This window comes from Lonchura striata, chromosome 32 (genome assembly GCF_050655825.1).
Source record: "Lonchura striata isolate lonStrDom1 chromosome 32, ASM5065582v1, whole genome shotgun sequence".
Taxonomy (NCBI): domain Eukaryota; kingdom Metazoa; phylum Chordata; class Aves; order Passeriformes; family Estrildidae; genus Lonchura; species Lonchura striata.
This window is the reverse complement of record NC_140734.1, coordinates 5,503,018-5,525,134: the sequence shown is the minus strand read 5'-3', so window position 1 is coordinate 5,525,134 and position 22,117 is coordinate 5,503,018. Positions and strand designations below refer to the sequence as shown.

General features: G+C 50.7%; 1 protein-coding gene across 1 annotated transcript; it reads right to left on the bottom strand.

The window, feature by feature from the left end:
* Positions 1 to 66: 66 nt before the first annotated feature.
* Positions 67 to 21,951, bottom strand: LOC144247863 (uncharacterized). The gene is given in 6 exon segments (XM_085564078.1): positions 67 to 5,638; positions 5,825 to 5,906; positions 7,198 to 7,649; positions 17,188 to 18,444; positions 18,631 to 18,709; positions 19,995 to 21,951. Coding segments are annotated over 5 exon segments (3,141 nt in total). The 5' UTR covers positions 18,665 to 18,709; positions 19,995 to 21,951; the 3' UTR covers positions 67 to 4,322.
* Positions 21,952 to 22,117: the final 166 nt, after the last annotated feature.

The following is a 22,117-nucleotide window of genomic DNA, read 5'->3' as shown; positions in this document are numbered from 1 at the left end:
CCTCCTGTGCAAAAGCCTCCTTCTGAATTACCAGGATTTTTAAAGTAAAAGGCTCTCAGGCAAAGATATGGGAATGGGAGTAACAATTCTTTATTAGGAGAAAACTAGATAAAAATTTAAAAAGGCAAATGTAATTGGTACAAACAAAACTAGTGAAAAAGTCCACAACCTGAGGATTCGGGGTGTTGGTAGCAGTCCGGTTGAGATGATAGCTGCTCCTCTTGCAGTGGATGATGAATTGCAGCTGCAGTGGTGATCTTTAGAAGGGTATAGTTTTCTCTGAAGATCTGGTGGCAGTTGGGTTGGTCTTCCTCTGCGCCGGGGCTGCCTCTGAGCTCTGCCGCTGCCGCCTCACCGCGCTCCGGCCGCTTCTCTGGGAATTCCGCCAAAGGAGCTGCTTCTCTGGCAATCCCGTAAAGAGAGAGAGAGCTGCTTCTCTGGGAGTCCCGTAAAGAGAGAGCGAGCTCTGTCCCCCAAAAGGTACCCCTTTTATCTAATAAAAGAGTGCTTGGCTTCTCCTTCTGGGCGGAATATCTCACAATGGGATGGTGTTACGTTATCAGCCCTGCACTGAATCAGTCAATGGCCCATTAACAAACCATTATTTCTTGGGAGCAAACCATTGTTCTTGGAAAAGATAACAAACCTGCCCAACCTCCAACAGATGGCAAATAGAATACAAGCTTATCTTACAACCCAGGACATAGCTTAATAAAGTTTTTTTTCCTGTTATTAAGCATAGGCCTGCTTTACTCTGGTCTAGATTCCACTTCACAGCATTCAAAAAAGAAATCACATTTTCATGGGGGCACTGGCATTGTGCCTGTGTCAAACCATAACAATTGGTTTCTCCCTGGGTTTTCCTGCCTTCCCTCATGTGTCAGTCTCCCTAGAAAATGCCAAGTCAGTCCCCTGTCCCCTCCTAGGTGCCTTGTCTGTCACTTGGTGCCCCTTCCCCTAACTCTAGAAACTTCCATCCAGGGCTACGAGTGATTGGATGAGGGCCTGGGACCCCTCCCCTGTCTCTCCCTCACTGGATCCCCCAGATGTCAATCCCCACAAGAGTCACTCCTGTCTGTTCCCCCACTGGCTGATCGGCCCCCCTCCCTCTCCCTATGGAACATGTTGCCAGCACCACTCAGTTGCTCTTGCTGGCTGGCCACCTCCGATGCTGTTGGATCCCCAGGACCTCAATAAACATCGGATTTTTGTCCCCAACAAGTGCCTCTCCTCATTTCCTCGCCGTTGGAATCAGCAGCAACCTCAGGACCCACAAAGCACTCTCCAAAGCCCAGCTGGGTACAGCGGAGGATGCTTCCACTCGCCCTACTCGCCCCCGCAGGAGAGCTAGCCGGGACTGAGGACAGTGGTCTGGGGCGGGGCCGTGGTAATTTGGCGCCTGCCGGGGGGCCAGAAGAGAGCCTGACCCCACGGCAGAGGACCCTCAGAGTCCAGGAGACCCGTGGATTTATCCTTTAAGCCGTCAAATTACCCTGGTGGGAGCAGACCCACGTTTTAGTGAGCGGCGCTCCCGGGGATGAGGCCGCCAGCTCCAGCCAGCACCACCGGAGTTGGCTCCCCCTTGGGCGTGTCTGCAGCCTGGATTTTTTTGTTTCTGCCTGGACGTGACCGGACCCTCTTTGGTGGTGAGTGAGGGGGTCCTTGGGGCTTAGACTCCTGCTCTTTTTGAGGGTTTTCCTTTTTCCCCAATGTTGGGGGGAGGGATTCCCTCTTTGGGTGGGTTTTTCTTGCTCCCTGGGTATAGGGGAAAGACCCCACATTCTTTTGTTATAGCTCCCTTTTCCTGGGGTGCGGGGAGCTTGAAGGGCAGGTAGTCTAAGTTATTCAGGGTGGTCTTTTCCTTTTCGTTGTAATTCTCCCGGCTGTAGACTTTGTGGCACACCTTAAAATCTGTCAGCATGGGTGCAAAGCTGACCATGCCACAGAAGAGAATCTATTCCCAGGTTGTGGGTATCCTAGTTGGAGGGGAGAAAAAGTTTAAAAAATCAGATGTTAAAAGGTTTGTCCGGTGGGTGTCACAGAGCTTCCCAGATATTTCTGCAACCACATTATACCAAGTCCCCTTTTGGCACCACGTTGCAAGGGAAATCCTCAAACAGGGGGATCCTTCCCTTTCCAAATTTACTTATTTGGCACTGCATATTAGGAATATTATATAAAACAATTATGAAGCTCTGCCACAGCCATCGGCTGACAAACTGTCCTGGGTTGTAAGATAAGCTTGTATTCTATTTGCCATCTGTTGAAAGTTGGGCAAGTTTGTTATCTTTTCCAAGAACCGGTTTTGCTCCTAAGAGGTAATGGTTTGCTAATGGGCCATTGACTGATTCAATGCAGGGCTGGTAAATGTAACACCATCCCATTGTGAGGGGTCCCACCCAGAGGGGGAAGCCAAGCACTCTATTATTGTATAAAGGGGTAGCTTTTTGGGGAGACGAGGCAGCTCTCTTTGCGGGACTCCCAGAGAAGCAGCGCGCGCTCTCTCTTCGCGGGACACCCAGAGAAGCAGCGCGCGCTCTCTCTTCGCGGGAATCCCAGAGAAGCAGCTCTCTCTCTCTCTTCGCGGGATCTCGCAGCGGAGCAGCCGGTGAGGCGGCGGCGGCAGAGCTCAGAGGCAACCCCGGCGCAGAGGAAGACTGGCCCCACTGCCACCAGATCTTCAGAGGAAAACTATACCCTTCTAAAGATCACCACTGCAGCTGCAGTTCATCAGCCACTGCAAGGGGAGCAATCGTCCCAGCAGGACTGCCACTGGCACCCCGAATCCTCAGGTTGTGGACTTTTTTCACTGGTTTTGTTTATACCGATTGCATTTGCCTTTTTAAATTGTTGTCTAGTTTTCTCCTAGTAAAGAATTGTTACTCCCATTCCCATATTTTTGCCTGAGAGCCTTTTAATTTAAAACTCCTAGAAATTTGGAGGGAAGGGGTTTACCTTCTCCACTGCACAGGAGGCTTTAGCCCTCCTTCACAGACACCTGTCTTCTTGAACCAAGACAGCTCTGGTAGCCTACCACACAGCTTCTGGACCTTGCCACCTGCCCCTGCACAGTCCCCTTGGGAAGCAGGGCAGAAGCAGCCCCTGGGAGCCTTGGGAATTCCCCTCTTGGATCCATGGCACGCTCCCAAATGACAAGGAATTTCACTTTACATGGCACGGCACTCCACATCCCTCCCAAGAACCCTCAACTGGATCAAACCCACCATCCTCCACATTCTCTGGGATTTCACCCCATGTCCCCCCCCATGTCCCTGTCCCCCACGTGTCCCCACCCATGTCCGTATCCCCTGACGTCCCCATCCACGCCCGGATCGCCCGGATCGCCACCATATCCCCATTCATGGCTCTCCCCCTCCCCAGCTGCTGCGGTGCCGGATTCCTTCAGCCCGGTTCACTCCCGACGCCGTCGGCGAGAGCGGCCGCCCCCAGAAAGCTGCTGAACCTGGGCTGCGGCTGTGGGGCACAGATGCTCCACGGCACGGGGGGACTGCGACGAGGGGGGCACAAGGAACAGGGAGAGGTCTCTGTGTGTTTTCCAAAGGGGCTTATTCCCAGGGGGTCAGGGACAGAAAGACCCTGAACAAAGGCACACAACCACTGACATCCAGGGGAGGCCTTAGGGGCGGCACAGACTTTAACCAGCTGCGAGAAACCTGGGCAGGAACACAAGGCGGGGATCCAATGTTTAACCCAAGAGGGGATCGCAGGGGAGGAGAACAACTGAAACCAATCCTTGGGGCCTCCTCCAAGGATACAAAATGGAAAGGGAAGTTTCTAGAAAAAGGGGAAGGCACGGGAAGGGGGTGACACTCAATGGGAGCAGGGACAGGGAACAAAAGGGCAGGTCTTTGGGGAGAGGGACACCTACGGGAAAACCTCCAACACAGGAGAGATAGGAACAACACATAGGCAACAAATTTGCTATAAAAATAGAAAAGAGGGAGCGGGTTATGGAACTGACTACTAGGACCGAATGACAATCGAAAATACACACCACGACACCCACTCATGCCCGTGTCACCCATGTCTCCTTCCATGTCCATGACTCCCCATATCACTGTCCAAGGCCATGTCCTCTTCATCTCCTCTTGCATCCAGGTGCCCAAACAGAGCCAGGAACATGTGGAGACCACCAGCCAGTGAATCACTCAGCACCAGCACTGAGTCTCTGCCCAACGAGGGCCACTGTGCATCATCCCATGGGGGTCCTCCAATGGGGGATGGAGTTGGAGCAGCGCAAAAGGTCCTCCCACACACAGAGCACTTGGGCTTCCCTTACTCCTGCCACTCTTCCTGTTGCTTTACTGTAAAGATCTGGGATACGCTCTTCCCACTCTTGGGACACTATTAGGGGCTCTACCCAGTGTGGGTCTACTGAGGTGTGACTGAGTGGAGTTTTTCTTAAAGCCCTTCCCGCAATCGGGACAGTGGAAGGGCCTCTACTCTGTGTGAATCCTCTGATGCTTGAGGAGTCGGTATCTGCTCTGAAACCTCTCCCCACACTCACAACACTCATAGGGCCTCTCCCCAGTGTGGGTCCTCTGGTGGACACTCAGGCTGATTCTCTGGTGAAAGCTTTTCCCACATTCCCTGCACTTGTAGGGCCTCTCCCCAGTGTGGATCCTCTGGTGCACTATAAGGTTACCTTTCTGACTAAAGCTCTTCCCACATTCCCCACATTTGTAGGGCTGCTCCCCGGTGTGGATCATCTGGTGCGTTATAAGGATACCTTTTTGCCTAAAGCCCTTCCCACATTCCCCACATTTGTAGGGCTGCTCCCCAGTGTGGATCCTCTGGTGGACCTTCAGCATGGAGTTCTCCATGAAGCTCTTCCCACATTCTGAGCACATGTAGGGGCTTTCCCCAGTGTGCATTGCCTGGTGGATGATCAAGCGAGTGCTGTCACAGAAGCTCTTCCCACATTCCCCACACACATAGGGTCGTATCCCCGTGTGGATCATCTGGTGGCGGTGCAGGTGGGAGTTCCTCCTGAAGTTCTTCCCGCACTCCCCACACTCATAGGGCCGTTCATCAGTGTGGGTCCTCTGGTGGACGATCAGCTGGGAGCTGATGGTGAACCTCATTCCACATTCCCCGCACTCGTAGGGCCTCTCCCCGGTGTGGGTCCTCTGGTGCTGGACCAGGTGGTGTCTCAGGCGGAACCTCCTCCCACATTCCCCGCACTCGTAGGGCTGTTCCCCGATGTGGATCCCTTGGTGGTCTGTCAGGTGGGAGCTGAACTTGAAGCTCTTCCCACATTCCCCACACTTGTAGGGCCGTTCCCCACTGTGGGTCCTCTGGTGGCGAACCAGGAGGGAGCGCTTTTGGAAACTCTTCCCACATTCCAAGCACTTGTGGGACTTCGTGCCATCATCAAGCTTCTCATGGACCACCACCTCAGAGCCCTGGCCAGATCTGTGGCTGCCTTCCTCACACGGGGTGGGTCTTTCCTGCTCAGAGCACCCTGGGGTGGGTTTGCAGCCCCTCCTCCTGCAGGATCTCTGGGGCTTTTCCTCCCCGTTGGATTCCTGCACCAAGGAGCAACTCAAAAGGGCCTCAGCCACGAAGTTCTTCTGAAGGGATTTCTTCTTCCTGGTCTGCATCCTCAGCTGCTTGTCTAGGGGAGGAAGGACAAGGAGAGGATGGGATTTGCCTCCCTGCCAGAGGGAAGGGCAAGGAGATCCCCCCAGTGCCTCCCCAGCAGGAGAGCATCGGCAGCAGGGCTGTCCTGCAGCCGGGGGCCCTGCTGGGCTGGGAGATGGAGCAGGAGACAGGGCGAAAGGGGCACTGCCTTCCTCCTCACCTGCCTGGGGGTCCCGGGGCAATTTCCGCTTCATCACAGCCTCCTCCTCTCTCCAGATAAGGCTTGGGAATCGGAAATTCTGCTTCGGGGTAAAATCAAGGGTTGAGTGTGTAAAAAACTGCATTGACTTGTTTGTTCATCTAGAGTGTGAAATTACGATAGAGGAAAAATGTAGGGGTTGGGGCATGGAACTTGCAGGCTTGGCCAAGGCTGGTAACTGCAAGGAAATATAGTGAAACAAAGTAATGACTTTATATGTAAGAAAGATCTTGCAGGACTGGCTGAAACTGGTAACCGGAGCAGAAGAGACCGATCACCCCGCTTGTGATATCTGCTGTTGCCAGCCCAGTACAACACAGGGGAGGTATGTATGTGAAACTCTCAAGAAAAGTATAAAAAGTGACCGAAGAGAGGGAGGGGTGTCAGCCCTTGGCGGAGCACGGACACCCCAACTGCACCCAGCGCTGTTTGCTTGTTATCGCTTGCTGTAATTAATAAAATTAGTAATTGATCTTAAAAGGCTGAATCAAATTATTCACCTCAATTTATAACAAGTGCATTGCCTTTGAAGATCCCACTGGCCAAGTGCATACCTAGAAGCCACCGAGTGTCTGGTAGCCACAAAATCCTCCAAAAATCAAGGAGGAAACCCAAAAACCTCTCCCAGGAGTTCCCTGTCCTTACTTTGGGTTTATGATGATCCCTCTTCCCACAGCTGCTGGGGGGTTCTGTGGGTCCGGGGCATCTCCCGCCTGTCCCGGGTGCTGCTCAGCCATGCCGAGGGGGTTTTGGGCTGAGGGGATTTGGGAGTCCCAGGGCTCATCCTCCCCTGATTCCAACGTGGCTCCCAGCTGTCCCTGGGCCCCCTTCTCCAGCATCCCCCCACTCCGCGCACTCACGCCTTCCCCCGCTCCCCGACAAGACTTTCAGGCTCCGCCCGCCCGCGCCCACTCATCCCCCGCCTCCACCACCCCTCCAGCCTGCCGCAGCCCCCCCGGCTCTGCTATCGCCCCTCTCCCCACGCCGGGGCTCCCGCCTTTCGTCCCCCGCCCCTCCCGCCCATCCCCAAAACCCATGGCCCGCCCGCCGCTCCGGCCCGAGCGCCACGTGGGCCCCGACAAATCCCCCCGGGGCCATTTACGGCTCAGCTCTGCACTCCGGCAACAGACAAAAACATCCCCTCCTCAGAGAAATTAAAACATTCCCCTCCCTGCGACACCGAAATACATCTGGGACATCACCGACATCTGGGACATGACTCCGCAATCGGCGGGGTCCAAACCTCACCAAACAAACCCCAACAAACCCCCCAAAAGAATCCCCTCCCGCAGCTGCCGCCACAGACTCGGGCCGAGCCTCCCCTCCCCGCTCACCTGCGGCACGCAGGGCAATGCGATGCTGCCGGGGCCAGCCGAGCTGCGGGCTCCGCGGGCTCGCCCTGCCACCCCGCAATGCTCCTTCCTTCCTCTGCTCCCCTCCTGCTGCTCCTCTAACCGCTCCTCCTGCTCCTGCTCCTCCCCTTCCTCTCTGCCGCTGCCCTTCCTCCCGCTCCTCCTCCTCCGCTCCCGCCCCGGACCCCCCTTTCGCTCCCCCTCTGCCCCACGGCCGCAGCAGCAGCGGCTCTCGGGCAGGGCGAGAAACCCCCCGGAGCCCCCGGCGATGGGCAGGGGGCTCGGGGGCCCCCAGTGCAGACCCGTCCGTCCCGTGCCCCTCCCGCCCAGCCAAAATCCCGCTCCCGGGGCTCGCTGGATGCGAGCGGGCGGCGCAGGTGAGATGCAAGTGGGGAGCGCTGGGCGCTGCGGCTCTGCCCGGGAACTGCGGACTCACCGCTGAGCACCGTTACAGATACATATTATAACATTGGCTTCTCGAAAATATTAAAAGGGCTTCTATAAGGGTTGTGTTAAAGTAACTCTGTTATAAGTTGAGGCGAATAATTTGATTCAGCCTTTTAAGATCAATTAATAATTTTATTAATTACAGCAAGCGATAGCAAGCAAAACAGCGCTGGGTTCAGCTGGGAGCCTGGCTCCGCCAAAAGCTGACAACCTTTCCTTCTCTTCAGTCCCTTTTTATCTTGCATGAGTGGGGGTGGTGAGTCTCGTTCCACCGTGGTTATCAGTCCCAAAAACAATGGATTTCACAAGTGGGGTGGTGTGTCTTCTTCCACTTCGGTTTATCAGTTTTCAGCAACAATGGGTTTCCACTGCGGTTATCAGTTCCAGCCAGTCCTGCAAAATCTTTCACAATCTTTGTTTGTGGTTACCAGTCAAGCCTGCAAATTCCATGTCCCGACTTCCCCCCACTTTTATCCTAATTTCATACTTTTGATGAACAAACAAGTCAATGCACTTTCTCACAGTCCCCCATTTCATTTTTTATCATTTTGTTCATCAAATCGTTTTATTTCTTGGTGGGCTAGAATCAAAGTCTCTTCTACTTCAGGTTCTCTAGGGAGAGTTTCATATTTGGCTTTGATTAGCATCAGGTGTGCTGCTTCCAATCTTCTTTTTACTATTTCAATTGCCTTGTTGAATATACATGGGCCAAATGTTAATCCTAACACTAATAATATTAAAGGACCCGCAGTTGTAGATAGCAAGGTAGTTAACCAAGGGGAGTGATTAAACTAGGTCTCATCCCAGCTCTGCTGGGCCTCCCTTTCCCTTTTCCTTTTCTCAAGTCCTGCTTCCAGTTTTGTCATAGTGTCTCATACCACCCCAGTGTGATCTGCATACACACAACATTCTTCCCGGAGAGCTGCACACAGTCCTCCCTGCTGTAAGAATAGAAGATCTAGTCCTCTTCTATTCTGCAGAACTACTTTCAATAAGGACCTTACTGACTTTTCCAATGCTAATATTGATTGTTCTATACATTCCAAATCTTCGTCTACAGCAATCCTCAGTGAATTAAACTCCTTTGTTTGTTTTACTAGGGAGGCTACTCCTGTACCGATACCTGCTCCCCCTGCAAGCATTAAAACTGTCACTGCAAGTGCGGTTAAAGGCTTTCGTTTTTGTATGTGGTGTTCTGGGATGTTTTGTACATTATACATATATTCGTTGGGGTGATAGATAATTTTGGGAATCACAGCCACCTGTATATAATAGTTAGAGGTTTCCTTAAATATTTCTAAGGAAATATAGGGGGTGAATCTTCCTTTTGAGCAGATCCACTTGGTGTTTTTAGCGGGAACTAGCCATTTATCTGGAGTATTTTCCCGTTTAGCTTTAGTAACAGTCTCACATAAATATTCTAGGTGTGTGGGTACTCTGCCAATACATCGTGCCCTCCCTGTTATTGAAGCCAAAGTCATTCCTTTACCCTGGGAATCTTTCCAATTACATTGCGGGGGATTGCTACCATTAAGACGTCTCGCTTTTTCAGATATCCCTACAGCTTCGTAAAACGGAGGCCTAACATCAAAGCAGAACCAACAGTGTTCTGTTAATTCTGGCTGAGTAGCATTTAAGACTTTATATACTCCCTCCATTAATTTCCAGAGAGTGTTAAACCGGGAATCCCCACTTGGCGGTGTTGTAGGAGTTGTAGTTTGGTTATCCGTTATCAGGTTCCTAGCTATTAAATCCCTAACTATTACAGGATTAGGGCCCACTGCCTGTGTGTCTGCTGGTACAGGCCCTTTCTTTATGGTAAATACGCTCCCTCTGTCTTTTCCAGGTTCCCAATACTGAAAGCCCCATGATCTTCCCACCATCCATCCTGGGTCTGTGGGCTCAGTTATGTTTAAATGTACAAATTGGCAACTCCCTTTCCACCCGCCCAAGAAGGCGCCACTAGAATCCTTTTGTGGAGGGGTACACGCATAGGGTCTCCATGATACTTTAAGAAATTTATCTCCTGCTGCTTGCCAGTCTGAGGCTATTGTTTCACACCCCTAGTACCTACAGAAATATTCTCCAGGGTAATTGCAATACCCCCTTCCTGGGTTCGATGCTGGACACATGTAAAATCCTGCGGTATTAAAATAGGGCTCTACAGGGGCTAGTTCACATAACTGTGGGGTGAAACTAGGGGGTCCGGATGTTATCTGACTCTGAATTACCCTGCCATCTATTCCGGTTAGCGTCCACTTAAAGGGCTGGTGCAGAGCCGGGGAACTCTCCCCCTTATGTACAATATAAAGCATTAAAATACTTATAATTTGCCAATAAGGGTGGGGTCCTGACCTTGTTTTTGTGGCATGATATTCTGTTTTCCCTTTTTGGGTTTGTTGCCTTTCTGGTGTTTCAGAGGAAATTAGATCGGTCATCTGGGGGAGCCTAGTACTCAGTTGGCAATAGTTGGAGCATTTCAGCATTATTCCATGGGGGGGGACCTGGCTTTTTCCCCTCTGCCTCGCTCGCCGACCCGGTTGCTTCAAGCCGCGAGGTGAATTATCTCCTCGGCAGCAGCGGTACTTGCCTAGGCGTCCCTTCCCCTGCTCCGGCCTAACTTCATACTGTTCCCAATTTTTATCTTTGACCGGGGGTGGGTCGCACGAGACCCCCTTTAGTTCCCTCTGACAACACCTTTTTAGAATTTGGGCAACAAAAACAAATGGAGTGGGTTTGTTAATATGGAAACAAAAGTTTCCTGATGCACTCCTTTGGTGTATATATATATATATATATATTTTTTTTTTTTTTTTTTTACCAGTCCTCAGACTCCAAACAAATCTACTGATTTTTCAATTTTCTTGATTTTACCACAATTTCTGTTCAGACCCCAGTTGGTGGCTTCCCCCCTTGGCAATGGACCTGCCACCGTTCTTGGCAAATTTTACATGTAAAGCACTTAAAAGGACAACAATCACAATTTACCTTATTACAAATTATTAAATAATCGTTAAAATAATTACTAACACATACAAAAGGATAATAATTATAATTTACCTTATTATAAACTACTAAATAATTACTAATAAGTAGGTAATTATATCCCTTTTTGTTCTCTTTTGCGATCGACTTAAATGATGTACACAGAGTTCATAGATTTTTCTTAATGGTAACCTTCAAATTCCCAGGCTGGCTGTCTACCTTCCACTGGTCATCCATGGTGGCCGGACTTTTAACTCGACTGGCATGCGTCCACTCTTTTTCGGCCATCCGTATTGCAGTTTTTGTAGTCTTCTTTTCTTCTCAAATTTTACCAAAAGTATGAACTACTTTATGGGCATACTTAGAATTAGTAAAAATAGTCCCACTTTTTCCTTTCAATAAATTTAGAGCTTTAAGCACAGCATATAATTTGCATGCTTGGGCTGACCAGCTGGGGCTAAGGGGACCAGATTCTACTGTCTTAAATGTTTTTCTCATCTATTGTAGCATACCTGGATTTTTTTTTTTTTTTTTTTTTTTTTTCAGAACTTGAGAGAACTTGTCCACATATAATTGAGTCCCTTCTTTTAATTTTTCTTCCTCAAGATCTGGCCTTATTTTTGTTTGTTCTTTTATTTGTTGGAGGTAATCATGTGTTAGTTCTGTAATTGGTTCTTTATATAAAAAAAAAAAAAACTGGGCTGGGTTTTTCAGGCCCATTGTTTCTTAACTTAGGAGAGGAGACTAGGATGCCTTCATACGTTAGGAATCTGGCATCCGTTATCTATTTGTCGGCCTTCTGTTGCAAAACTCCATGAATGTTATAGGGAGATAAGGTTTTTAGCTCACTTCTAAAGGTTATCTTCCCAGCTTCCTCTAGTAGGAGAGCAGTGGCCACTATTGCCTGTAAGCTTGTTTTTTTTTGTTTTTTTTTTTTTTTTAAAGCCTTTCTATTTCTGGTTTCAGTCCTTGCCTCCCCTCCTTAGATATAGGATATTGTCTAATTCTGACAGGTATCTCCGGGTTCGTAATAGTTACTTCAAAGGGTTTAATACTTAATTTTCCTATACTATCAGGGGTGTACCAAACTTCTGGATTAATCTTTTTCTCATCTTCAGCCCGGAGAGGACACAATTTTACTGTCAGTTCTCCCTTATTAATCTCTATCCCTGTTTCTAATTCAATCATTAAATCCCTTCCCAGTAAATTATAATCTGCTTCTGGTACTAATAAAAACGACCCAATTCTTAATTTGGAGTTACTTTTTAAGAGCACATCCTTGCTTATAGGTACTCCAAAGGGTTCCCCTTTGGCTCCAATCACCTGTATTATTTCAGATGAAATCTTACACCCTTGGGGAAGGGTCTGGACGGTCGATCTTTCCGTCCCTGAGTCCACAAGGAACTCATATTCTTGCTGCTGGGGACTTTTTTTTTTTTTTTTTTTTTAAATTTTACCAGGGGCTTTGTTCTTTCTCTTGTCCCCAGCAGATAGAGCCCCTGACACCCCTAATCTTCCTTAAACTGCTCTTCATCAGCCATCCTTTGTCGGCATTCCCGCTTCATATGTCCCTTTTTCCCCCAGTAAAAGCAAACAATCCTATCTCCTCTACCTTGTCTTCCTTCATTCACCTGCCGACCAGCTCCCCTCAAACCTCCTGGGTGGCCACCACCCCTTCTTTGGGGAGATTGCCTCTGTCCTTCCCTTACAGCTGCTAACATAATCTTAGACTGCTTCTTGTAGTTCTTATCCTCCCTCCTAACATAAACCTTCTGAGCCTCCCGCAGTAACTCATCCAGCCCCCTCGCTTGCCTCCCTTCTAACTTTTCCAACTTCTTTCGAATATCCACCCACGAATTTACCACAAAATGAACTTTCAACAATGTGTCTCCTTCAGGAGTGTTAGGGTCCACTCCTGAATATAACTGAAAGGCTTTTCTCAGCCTCTCCAACCACTCAGTTGGATCTTCATCCTTCTTTTGTTGTTCCTTGAATGCCTTTTGTACATTCTGTCCACGAGGGACAGCCTTCCTTATTCCCTGTATTATTATATTTCGCAAATCGCCCATATGGGTACGGTGTAACGGGTCTTGATTATTCCACTGGGGATTATGTAGGGGCCATTTAATATCTGCTAATGGTCCCTGTTGATGTTCATCATCCCAGATTCTCATGCCCGTTTCCCTAATCATTCTCCTTTCTTCTGCAGAAAACAAAATCCCTAACATGGATTGCATCTCCTCCCAAGTATAAATATTAGGTCCCAAAAAATGATCCAACCGCTCCACCACCCCTAAAGGATCTTCTAACAAATGTCCCATTTCCTTTTTTAGATTCCCTAACATCCCCTGAGTTTAATGGGACGGATATGTACCCTATTCCTAGAATCTGAGCAGGCTGTCCTGGTTGCGCAGCATTCGGGTTAGGCACCATTCCCATTCCATGCTCTCTAAGGGGAAATATACCCAATTCTTGCTTTCCCTTTTGTCAGGTCTGGCTTCGGGTTACTCGCCGAGAACCCTCAGGGATATTTTCCTCCAACCTTTCACCTTCTGGTCCCTCATCCTCCGATAATTCTTGGGTGGGTGCCGAGGGACCCGGGTGGTCGATTAGCGAAGGTTCCGGGAGGGGGGGGGTCTACAAGCTGTGGCGGTGGAGGTGGCAATGGAAGAGGTGGGGGTGGTGGCGGTATGTATGGAGGGGGAACGCCTGGAGGTAATTCAATTTCTTTTGACCTCTTTTTCTTCCTCTCGGTATTGAGAGCAAATAATTTTGCCCTTGTCTCTCCTCTTATCCAGAGGGCTGCATATTCACTTTCTTCTAGATTAAAGGGTTCTTTTGAATTAACGTAAATATTTAGGGCCTGACAGATCCAATCCTCAGAAGACCCAAATACTGGCCAATATAACTGATCCCCTCTTATTTGTTTTCCCCCCCAAACTTCCATGCAGTAATGAGCCATTTTCACTTTATCTTTTCCCTTCCTAGAAGGAAAGGCATTCCAATATTTAATCATTAAGCCTAATGGACTATTCTCTGAAATATGGGGAAGTTTTACAGGGATTCCCCCACCCATGGGTTCAGCAGGCTTGCTTTTCCTCTGACCCATCTTCTGGAGTGCCTTCTCTCACACACACACTTGCTTCCCTCAATTTGTGGCCCAGTCCGTCGCTGGATATGGGAACCGCACTACTATGAGGTCCGCACTTGCTTGGGGAGTCCGAGCTGCCGGCCCCCCTCTCATACACCACACTCGTCACACTCCAGGATCCCTGACCCGCGACCAGGCGGTCCTGTTCTCCCAGAACAGGCCTCCTCCGGACACCAGGTCCTTCGGAAAATACTTAACCATCCGGTGTCTTTGCCCGGGGCTTCGTGCACAAAGATTAAGGGGGTCGCCGGCAGTTCTTTGCTTGCTATCGGATTTTAGGTTCATCGGTCGGAGTCCGGGGAGGAGTGTCCCCGTAAGGCCACTGTTAAAGCAAAGGCAGTGGGGCGCCTCCTCAGGAGACCTCCTCTCCGGGTGTTCCGATCCGAGTCACGGCAACAAATTTGTTATAAGTTGAGGCGAATAATTTGATTCAGCCTTTTAAGATCAATTAATAATTTTATTAATTACAGCAAGCGATAGCAAGCAAAGCAGTGCTGGGTTCAGCTGGGAGCCTGGCTCCGCCAAAAGCTGACAACCTTTCCTTCTCTTCAGTCCCTTTTTATCTTGCATGAGTGGGGGTGGTGAGTCTCGTTCCACCGTGGTTATCAGTCCCAAAAACAATGGATTTCACAAGTGGGGTGGTGTGTCTTCTTCCACTTCGGTTTATCAGTTTTCAGCAACAATGGGTTTCCACTGCGGTTATCAGTTCCAGCCAGTCCTGCAAAATCTTTCACAATCTTTGTTTGTGGTTACCAGTCAAGCCTGCAAATTCCATGTCCCGACTTCCCCCCCCTTTTATCCTAATTTCATACTTTTGATGAACAAACAAGTCAATGCAGTTTCTCACAACTCTGTTGTAAAAATATAGTTTTTATTTGTGTTGTTAATTAAGCTTAGTGAAATAGCTGATCTAGTGTGCTTGTGTTGCAATGCCTGCTTGGGTGGGATCACATCCAAGGAACACAGGATGAGCACACCTGCTACAGGTATGCACCTCTCAGCACTCACCCTCTGAAGAGAGCATGAACTAAGGCCCAAAGGTGAAGGTTATGATAAAAATGGACTAAAATAATAACCAAGGAATCTGCATGCCCTAAAAAAGCAGACCTGAGGAGAAGATAAGCTAAAATGTTCTTGGAATATGTAAATTAGATTTAGGAAAAGTTTACTTCCAATGTAAGTTTAATAAAATTCACTTTTATTAGATATTATAATAATTATTAGAATCATTAGAATTTTATAAACTTTACTTACAATTATAATATACCTTTAATACGGCATAATTGTTTATGAATATAGAACAGGCTGATGCATTGGAAATGGTATCTCAAGAAGGTTTCCAAAGTAGCAGGGGAGTTCTTGGCTATGTGTGAAGAAACAGCAAGGCTATAACATCATTGCTCGATGGTTGTTGTCTCCTATTGTCCTTTATTAAACTTTTAAATTTTCACAGGAGACTGGAGGAGTGTTTCACAGGAAATTGGTCAGTGCATCCTCTGGCAGGAATTGGGAAAGGCGCTGCGCTCTGCGAGTCTCCCCGGCAGCTGCCGAGTCCGAGCCAGAGATCTTTCCTAATTCTTTATGTCCCTGAGACCTCTTTCCTATTTCTCTACCTCACATTTCCTGGTCAATACTATCTTAATTAAAATATATGTTCAGTAAAATCTGTGGGTTGCGGTGCTGTGGTCTCATTTGCACCTTCCCTGGGGTAGAGGTGTCTCTCCCTCCTGGAACTGCAGCCCATGGCCAGGGTCCCTACATATTCAGATTTAGGGTACACGGAATATTGCTTTGCATCTTTTGAGAAGTTTTGATGCTTAGGACACTGCTTTTAATCTTCAATTATGTGGAAACCTTCTAATATTTTGGGATTAATTGGAATCTAGGAGATTTAGGGGTCTCCCCATCAGGGGAACCACAGGAGGGGCTTCCACACCTTTTCCCCGCAGTCGTTCTGGGATTCTCTCAGGGATTCTCACTTTCCTTTTCTCCTTCCCACACCTTTGAGCTGGGAATGGGCTGCAAAATGTCCAGCAAAGCCACCTCTGCTGTCTGCTCTGGTAGCCTACCACACAGCTTCTGGACCTTGCCACCTGCCCCTGCACAGCTCCCTTGGGAAGCAGGGCAGAAGCAGTCCCTGGGGGCCTTGGGAATTCCCCTCTTGGATCCATGGCACGCTCCCAAATGATCTGGAATTTCACTTTCCATGGCACGGCACTCCACGTCCCTCCCAAGAACCCTCAACTGGATCAAACCCACCATCCTCCACATGTCCCCCCCATGTCCCTGTCCCCCACGTGTCCCCACCCATGTCCGTGTCCCCTGACGTCCCCATCCACGCCCGGATCGCCACCATATCCCCATTCATGGCTCTCCCCCTCCCCAGCTGCTGCGGTGCCGGATTCCTTCAGCCCGGTTCACTCCCGACGCCGTCGGCGAGAGCGGCCGCCCCCAGAAAGCTGCTGAACCTGGGCTGCGGCTGTGGGGCACAGATGCTCTACGGCACGGGGGGACTGCGACGAGGGGGGCACAAGGAACAGGGAGAGGTCTCTGTGTGTTTTCCAAAGGGGCTTATTCCCAGGGGGTCAGGGACAGAAAGACCCTGAACAAAGGCACACAACCACTGATATCCAGGGGAGGCCTTAGGGGTGGCACAGTCTTTAACCAGCTGCGAGAAACCTGGGCAGGAACACAAGGCGGGGATCCAATGTTTAACCCAAGAGGGGATTGCAGGGGAGGGGAACAACTGAAACCAATCCTTGGGGCCTCCTCCAAGGATACAAAATGGAGAGGGAAGTTTCTAGAGAAAGGGGCAGGCACGGGAAGGGGCTGACACTCAATGGGAGCAGGGACAGGGAACAAAAGGGCAGGACTTTGGGGAGAGGGACACCTTGGGCAAAAACACCAACATAGGAGAGATAGGAACAACACATGGGCTACAAATTTGCTATAAAAATAGAAAAGAGGGAGCGGGTTATGGAACTGACTACTAGGACAAAATGACAATCGAAAATACACACCACGACACCCACTCATGCCCGTGTCACCCATGTCTCCTTCCATGTCCATGACTCCCCATATCACTGTCCAAGGCCATGTCCCCTTCAGCTCCTCTTGCATCCAGGTGCCCAAACAGAGCCAGGAACATGTGGAGACCACCAGCCAGTGAATCACTCAGCACCAGCACTAAGTCTCTGCCCAACGAGGGCCACTGTGCATCATCCCATGGGGGTCCTCCAATGGGGGATGGAGTTGGAGCAGCGCAAAAGGTCCTCCCGCGCACAGAGCACTTGTTGGGCTTCCCTTACTCCTGCCTCTCTTCCTGTTGCTTTACTGTAAAGGTCTGGGATATGCTCTTCCCACTCTTGGGACACTATTAGGGGCTCTACCCAGTGTAGGTCTACTGAGGTGTGACTGTGTGGAGTTTTTCTTAAAGCCCTTACCACAATCGGAGCACTGGAAGGGCCTCTACTCTGTGTGAATCCTCTGATGCTTGAGGAGATGGTATCTGCTCTGAAACCTCTCCCCACACTCACAACACTCATAGGGCCTCTCCCCAGTGTGGGTCCTCTGGTGGACACTCAGGCTGGTTCTCTGGTGAAAGGTTTTCCCACATTCCCTGCACTTGTAGGGCCTCTCCCCAGTGTGGATCCTCTGGTGCACTATAAGGTTACCTTTCTGACTAAAGCTCTTCCCACATTCCCCACATTTGTAGGGCTGCTCCCCGGTGTGGATCCTCTGGTGTGTTATAAGGTTACCTTTCTGCCTAAAGCCCTTCCCACATTCCCCACATTTGTAGGGTTGCTCCCCAGTGTGGATCCTCTGGTGGACCTTCAGCATGGAGTTCTCCATGAAGCTCTTCCCACATTCTGAGCACATGTAGGGGCTTTCCCCAGTGTGCATTGCCCGGTGCATGATCAGGTCAGAGCTGTCACGGAAGCCCTTCCCACATTCCCCACACACATAGGGTCGTATCCCCGTGTGGATCATCTGGTGGCGGTGCAGGTGGGAGTTCCTCCTGAAGCTCTTCCCACACTCCCCACACTCATAGGGCCGTTCATCAGTGTGGGTCCTCTGGTGGACGATCAGCTGGGAGCTGATGCTGAACCTCATTCCACATTCCCCGCACTCGTAGGGCCTCTCCCCGGTGTGGGTCCTCTGGTGCTGGACCAGGTGGTGTCTCAGGCGGAACCTCCTCCCACATTCCCCGCACTCGTAGGGCTGCTCCCCGATGTGGATCCCTTGGTGGTCTGTCAGGTGGGAGCTGAACTTGAAGCTCTTCCCACATTCCCCACACTTGTAGGGCCGTTCCCTAGTGTGGATCCTGTGGTGGCGAACCAGGAGGGAGCGCTTTTGGAAACTCTTCCCACATTCCAAGCACTTGTGGGACTTCGTGCCATCATCAAGCTTCTCATGGACCACCACCTCAGAGCCCTGGCCAGATCTCTGGCTGCCTTCCTCACACAGGGTGGGTCTTTCCTCCTCAGAGCACCCTGGGATGGGTTTGCAGCCCCTCCTCCTGCAGGATCTCCGGGGCTTTTCCTCCCCGTTGGATTCCTGCACCAAGGAGCAACTCAAAAGGGCCTCAGCCACGAAGTTCTTCTGAAGGGATTTGTTCTTCCTGGTCTGCATCCTCAGCTCCTTGGCTAGGGGAGGAAGGACAAGGAGAGGATGGGATTTGCCTCCCTGCCAGAGGGAAGGGCAAGGAGATCCCCCCAGTGCCTCCCCAGCAGGAGAGCATCGGCAGCAGGGCTGTCCTGCAGCCGGGGGCCCTGCTGGGCTGGGAGATGGAGCAGGAGACAGGGGGAAAGGGGCACTGCCTTCCTCCTCACCTGCCTGGGGGTCCCGGGGCAATTTCCGCTTCATCACAGCCTCCTCCTCTCTCCAGATAAGGCTTCGGAATCGGAAATTCTGCTTCGGGGTAAAATCAAGGGTTGAGTGTGTAAAAAACTGCATTGACTTGTTTGTTCATCAAGAGTGTGAAATTAGGATAGAGGAAAAATGTAGGGGTTGGGGCATGGAACTTGCAGGCTTGGGCAAGGCTGGTAACTGCAAGCAAATATAGTGAAACAAAGTAATGACTTTATATGTAAGAAAGATCTTGCAGGATTGGCTGAAACTGGTAACCGGAGCAGAAGAGACCCATCACCCCGCTTGTGAAATCTGCTGTTGCCAGCCCAGTACAACGCAGGGGAGGTATGTATGTGAAACTCTCAAGAAAAGTATAAAAAGTGACTGAAGAGAGGGAGGGGTGTCAGGCCTTGGCGGAGCACAGACACCCCGGCTGCACACACTGCTGTTTGCTTGTTATCGCTTGCTGTAATTAATAAAATTCGTAATTTATTTTAAAAGGTAGAATCAAATTATTTGCCTCAATTTATAACAAGTGCATTGCCTTTGAAGATCCCACTGGCCAAGTGCATACCTAGAAGCCACCGAGTGTCTGGTAGCCACAAAATCCTCCAAAAATCAAGGAGGAAACCCAAAAACCTCTCCCAGGAGTTCCCTGTTTCCAGTGTCCTTACTTTGGGTTTATGATGGTCCCTTTTCCCACAGCTGCTGGGGGGTTCTGTGGGTCCGGGGCATCTCCCGCCTGTCCCGGGTCCTGCTCAGCCATGCCGAGGGGGTTTGGGGCTGAGGGGGTTTGGGAGTCCCAAGGCTCATCCTCCCCTGATTCCAACGTGGCTCCCAGCTGTCCCTGGGCCCCCTTCTCCAGCATCCCCCCACTCCGCGCACTCACGCCTTCCCCCGCTCCCCGACAAGACTTTCAGGCTCCGCCCGCCCGCGCCCACTCATCCCCCGCCTCCACCACCCCTCCAGCCTGCCGCAGCCCCCCCGGCTCTGCTATCGCCCCTCTCCCCACGCCGGGGCTCCCGCCTTTCGTCCCCCGCCCCTCCCGCCCATCCCCAAAACCCATGGCCCGCCCGCCGCTCCGGCCCGAGCGCCACGTGGGCCCCGACAAATCCCCCCGGGGCCATTTACGGCTCAGCTCTGCACTCCGGCAACAGACAAAAACATCCCCTCCTCAGAGAAATTAAAACATTCCCCTCCCTGCGACACCGAAATACATCTGGGACATGACTCCGCAATCGGCGGGGTCCAAACCTCACCAAACAAACCCCAACAAACCCCCCAAAAGAATCCCCTCCCGCAGCTGCCGCCACAGACTCGGGCCGAGCCTCCCCTCCCCGCTCACCTGCGGCACGCAGGGCAATGCGATGCTGCCGGGGCCAGCCGAGCTGCGGGCTCCGCGGGCTCGCCCTGCCACCCCGCAATGCTCCTTCCTTCCTCTGCTCCCCTCCTGCTGCTCCTCTTCCCGCTCCTCCTGCTCCTGCTCCTCCCCTTCCTCTCTGCCGCTGCCCTTCCTCCCGCTCCTCCTCCTCCGCTCCCGCCCCGGACCCCCCTTTCGCTCCCCCTCTGCCCCACGGCCGCAGCAGCAGCGGCTCTCGGGCAGGGCGAGAAACCCCCCGGAGCCCCCGGCGATGGGCAGGGGGCTCGGGGGCCCCCAGTGCAGACCCGTCCGTCCCGTGCCCCTCCCGCCCAGCCAAAATCCCGCTCCCGGGGCTCGCTGGATGCGAGCGGGCGGCGCAGGTGAGATGCAAGTGGGGAGCGCTGGGCGCTGCGGCTCTGCCCGGGAACTGCGGACTCACCGCTGAGCAGCGGTACCGATACATATTATAACATTGGCTTCTCGAAAATATTAAAAGGGCTTCTATAAGGGTTGTGTTAAAGTAACTCTGTTATAAAAATATAGTTTTTCTTTCTGTTGTTAATTAAGCTTAGTGAAATAGCTGATCTAGTGTGCTTGTGTTGCAATGCCCGCTTGGATGGGATCACATCCAAAGAACCTGCTACAGATATTCCAACTATCAGCACTCACCTTCTGAAGACAGCGTGGACCAAGGTCCAAACCTGAAGGTTATGATATAAATGGTCTAAAACCATAACCAGGGAATCCGCTTGCCCAAAAAAGGCAGACTTGAGGAGGAGATATGCTAAACAGTTCTCGGAATATGTAAACTAGATTTGGAAAAGTTTACATATAAGTTTAAAAAAGTTTACTTTTAATAGTTATTCTAATAATTTCTAGAATTTTATAAACTTTACTTACAATTATTATATAATTCTACTTATATTATGGCATAATTATTTATGAATATGGAACAGGCTGATACATTGAAAATGGTATCTCAAGGATGTATCCCAAATAACAGGGGTGCTCTTGGCTATGAATGAAGACACAGCATGGATGTAACATCTTCGCTTGATGGTTCTTGTCTCCTATTGTCCTTTATTAAACTTTTAAATTTTCACAGGAGACTAGACTTGTGTTTCACAGGAAATTGGTCAGTGCATCCTCTGGCAGGAACTGGAAAAGGCGCTGCGCTCTGCGAGTCTCCCCGGCAGCTGCCGAGTCCGAGCCAGAGATCTTTCCTAATTCTTTATGTCCCTGAGACCTCTCCTATTTCTCTACCTCACATTTCCTGGTCAATACTATCTTCAATAAAATGCCTGTTCAATAAAACCTGTGGGTTCTGGTGCTGTGGTCTCATTTGCACCTTCCCTGGGGTAGAGGTGTCTCTCCCTCCTGGGACTGCAGCCCATGGCCAGGGTCCCTACGTATTCATACTTAGGGTACACGGAATATTACTTTGCATCTTTTGAGAAGTTTTGATGCTTAGGACACTGCTTTTAATCTTCAATTATGTGGAAAGCTTCTAATATTTTGGGATTAATTGGAATCTAGGAGATTTAGGGGTCTCCCCAAGAGGGTAACCACAGGAGGGGCTTCCACACCTTTTCCCCGCAGTCGTTCTGGGATTCTCTCAGGGATTCTCACTTTCCTTTTCTTCTTCCCACAGCTTTGAGCTGGGAATGGGCTGGAAATGTCCAGCAAAGCCACCTCTGCTGTCTGCTCTGGTAGCCTACCACACAGCTTCTGCACCTCGTCACATGTCCCTGAACAGCTCCCTTAGGAAGCAGGGCAGAAGCAGCCCCTGGGAGCCCTGGGAATTTCCCTTCTGGATCCATGGCACACGCCCAAGCGCTTTGGAATTTCACTTTACATGGCACGGCACTAAACGTCCCTCCCAAGAACCCTCAACTGCATCAAACCCACCATCCTCCACATTCCCTGGGAGTTCACCCCATGTCCCCCCCCATGTCCCTGTCCCCCACGTGTCCCCACCCATGTCCGTGTCCCCTGACGTCCCCATCCACGCCCGGATCGCCACCATATCCCCATTCATGGCTCTCCCCCTCCCCAGCTGCTGCGGTGCCGGATTCCTTCAGCCCGGTTCACTCCCGACGCCGTCGGCG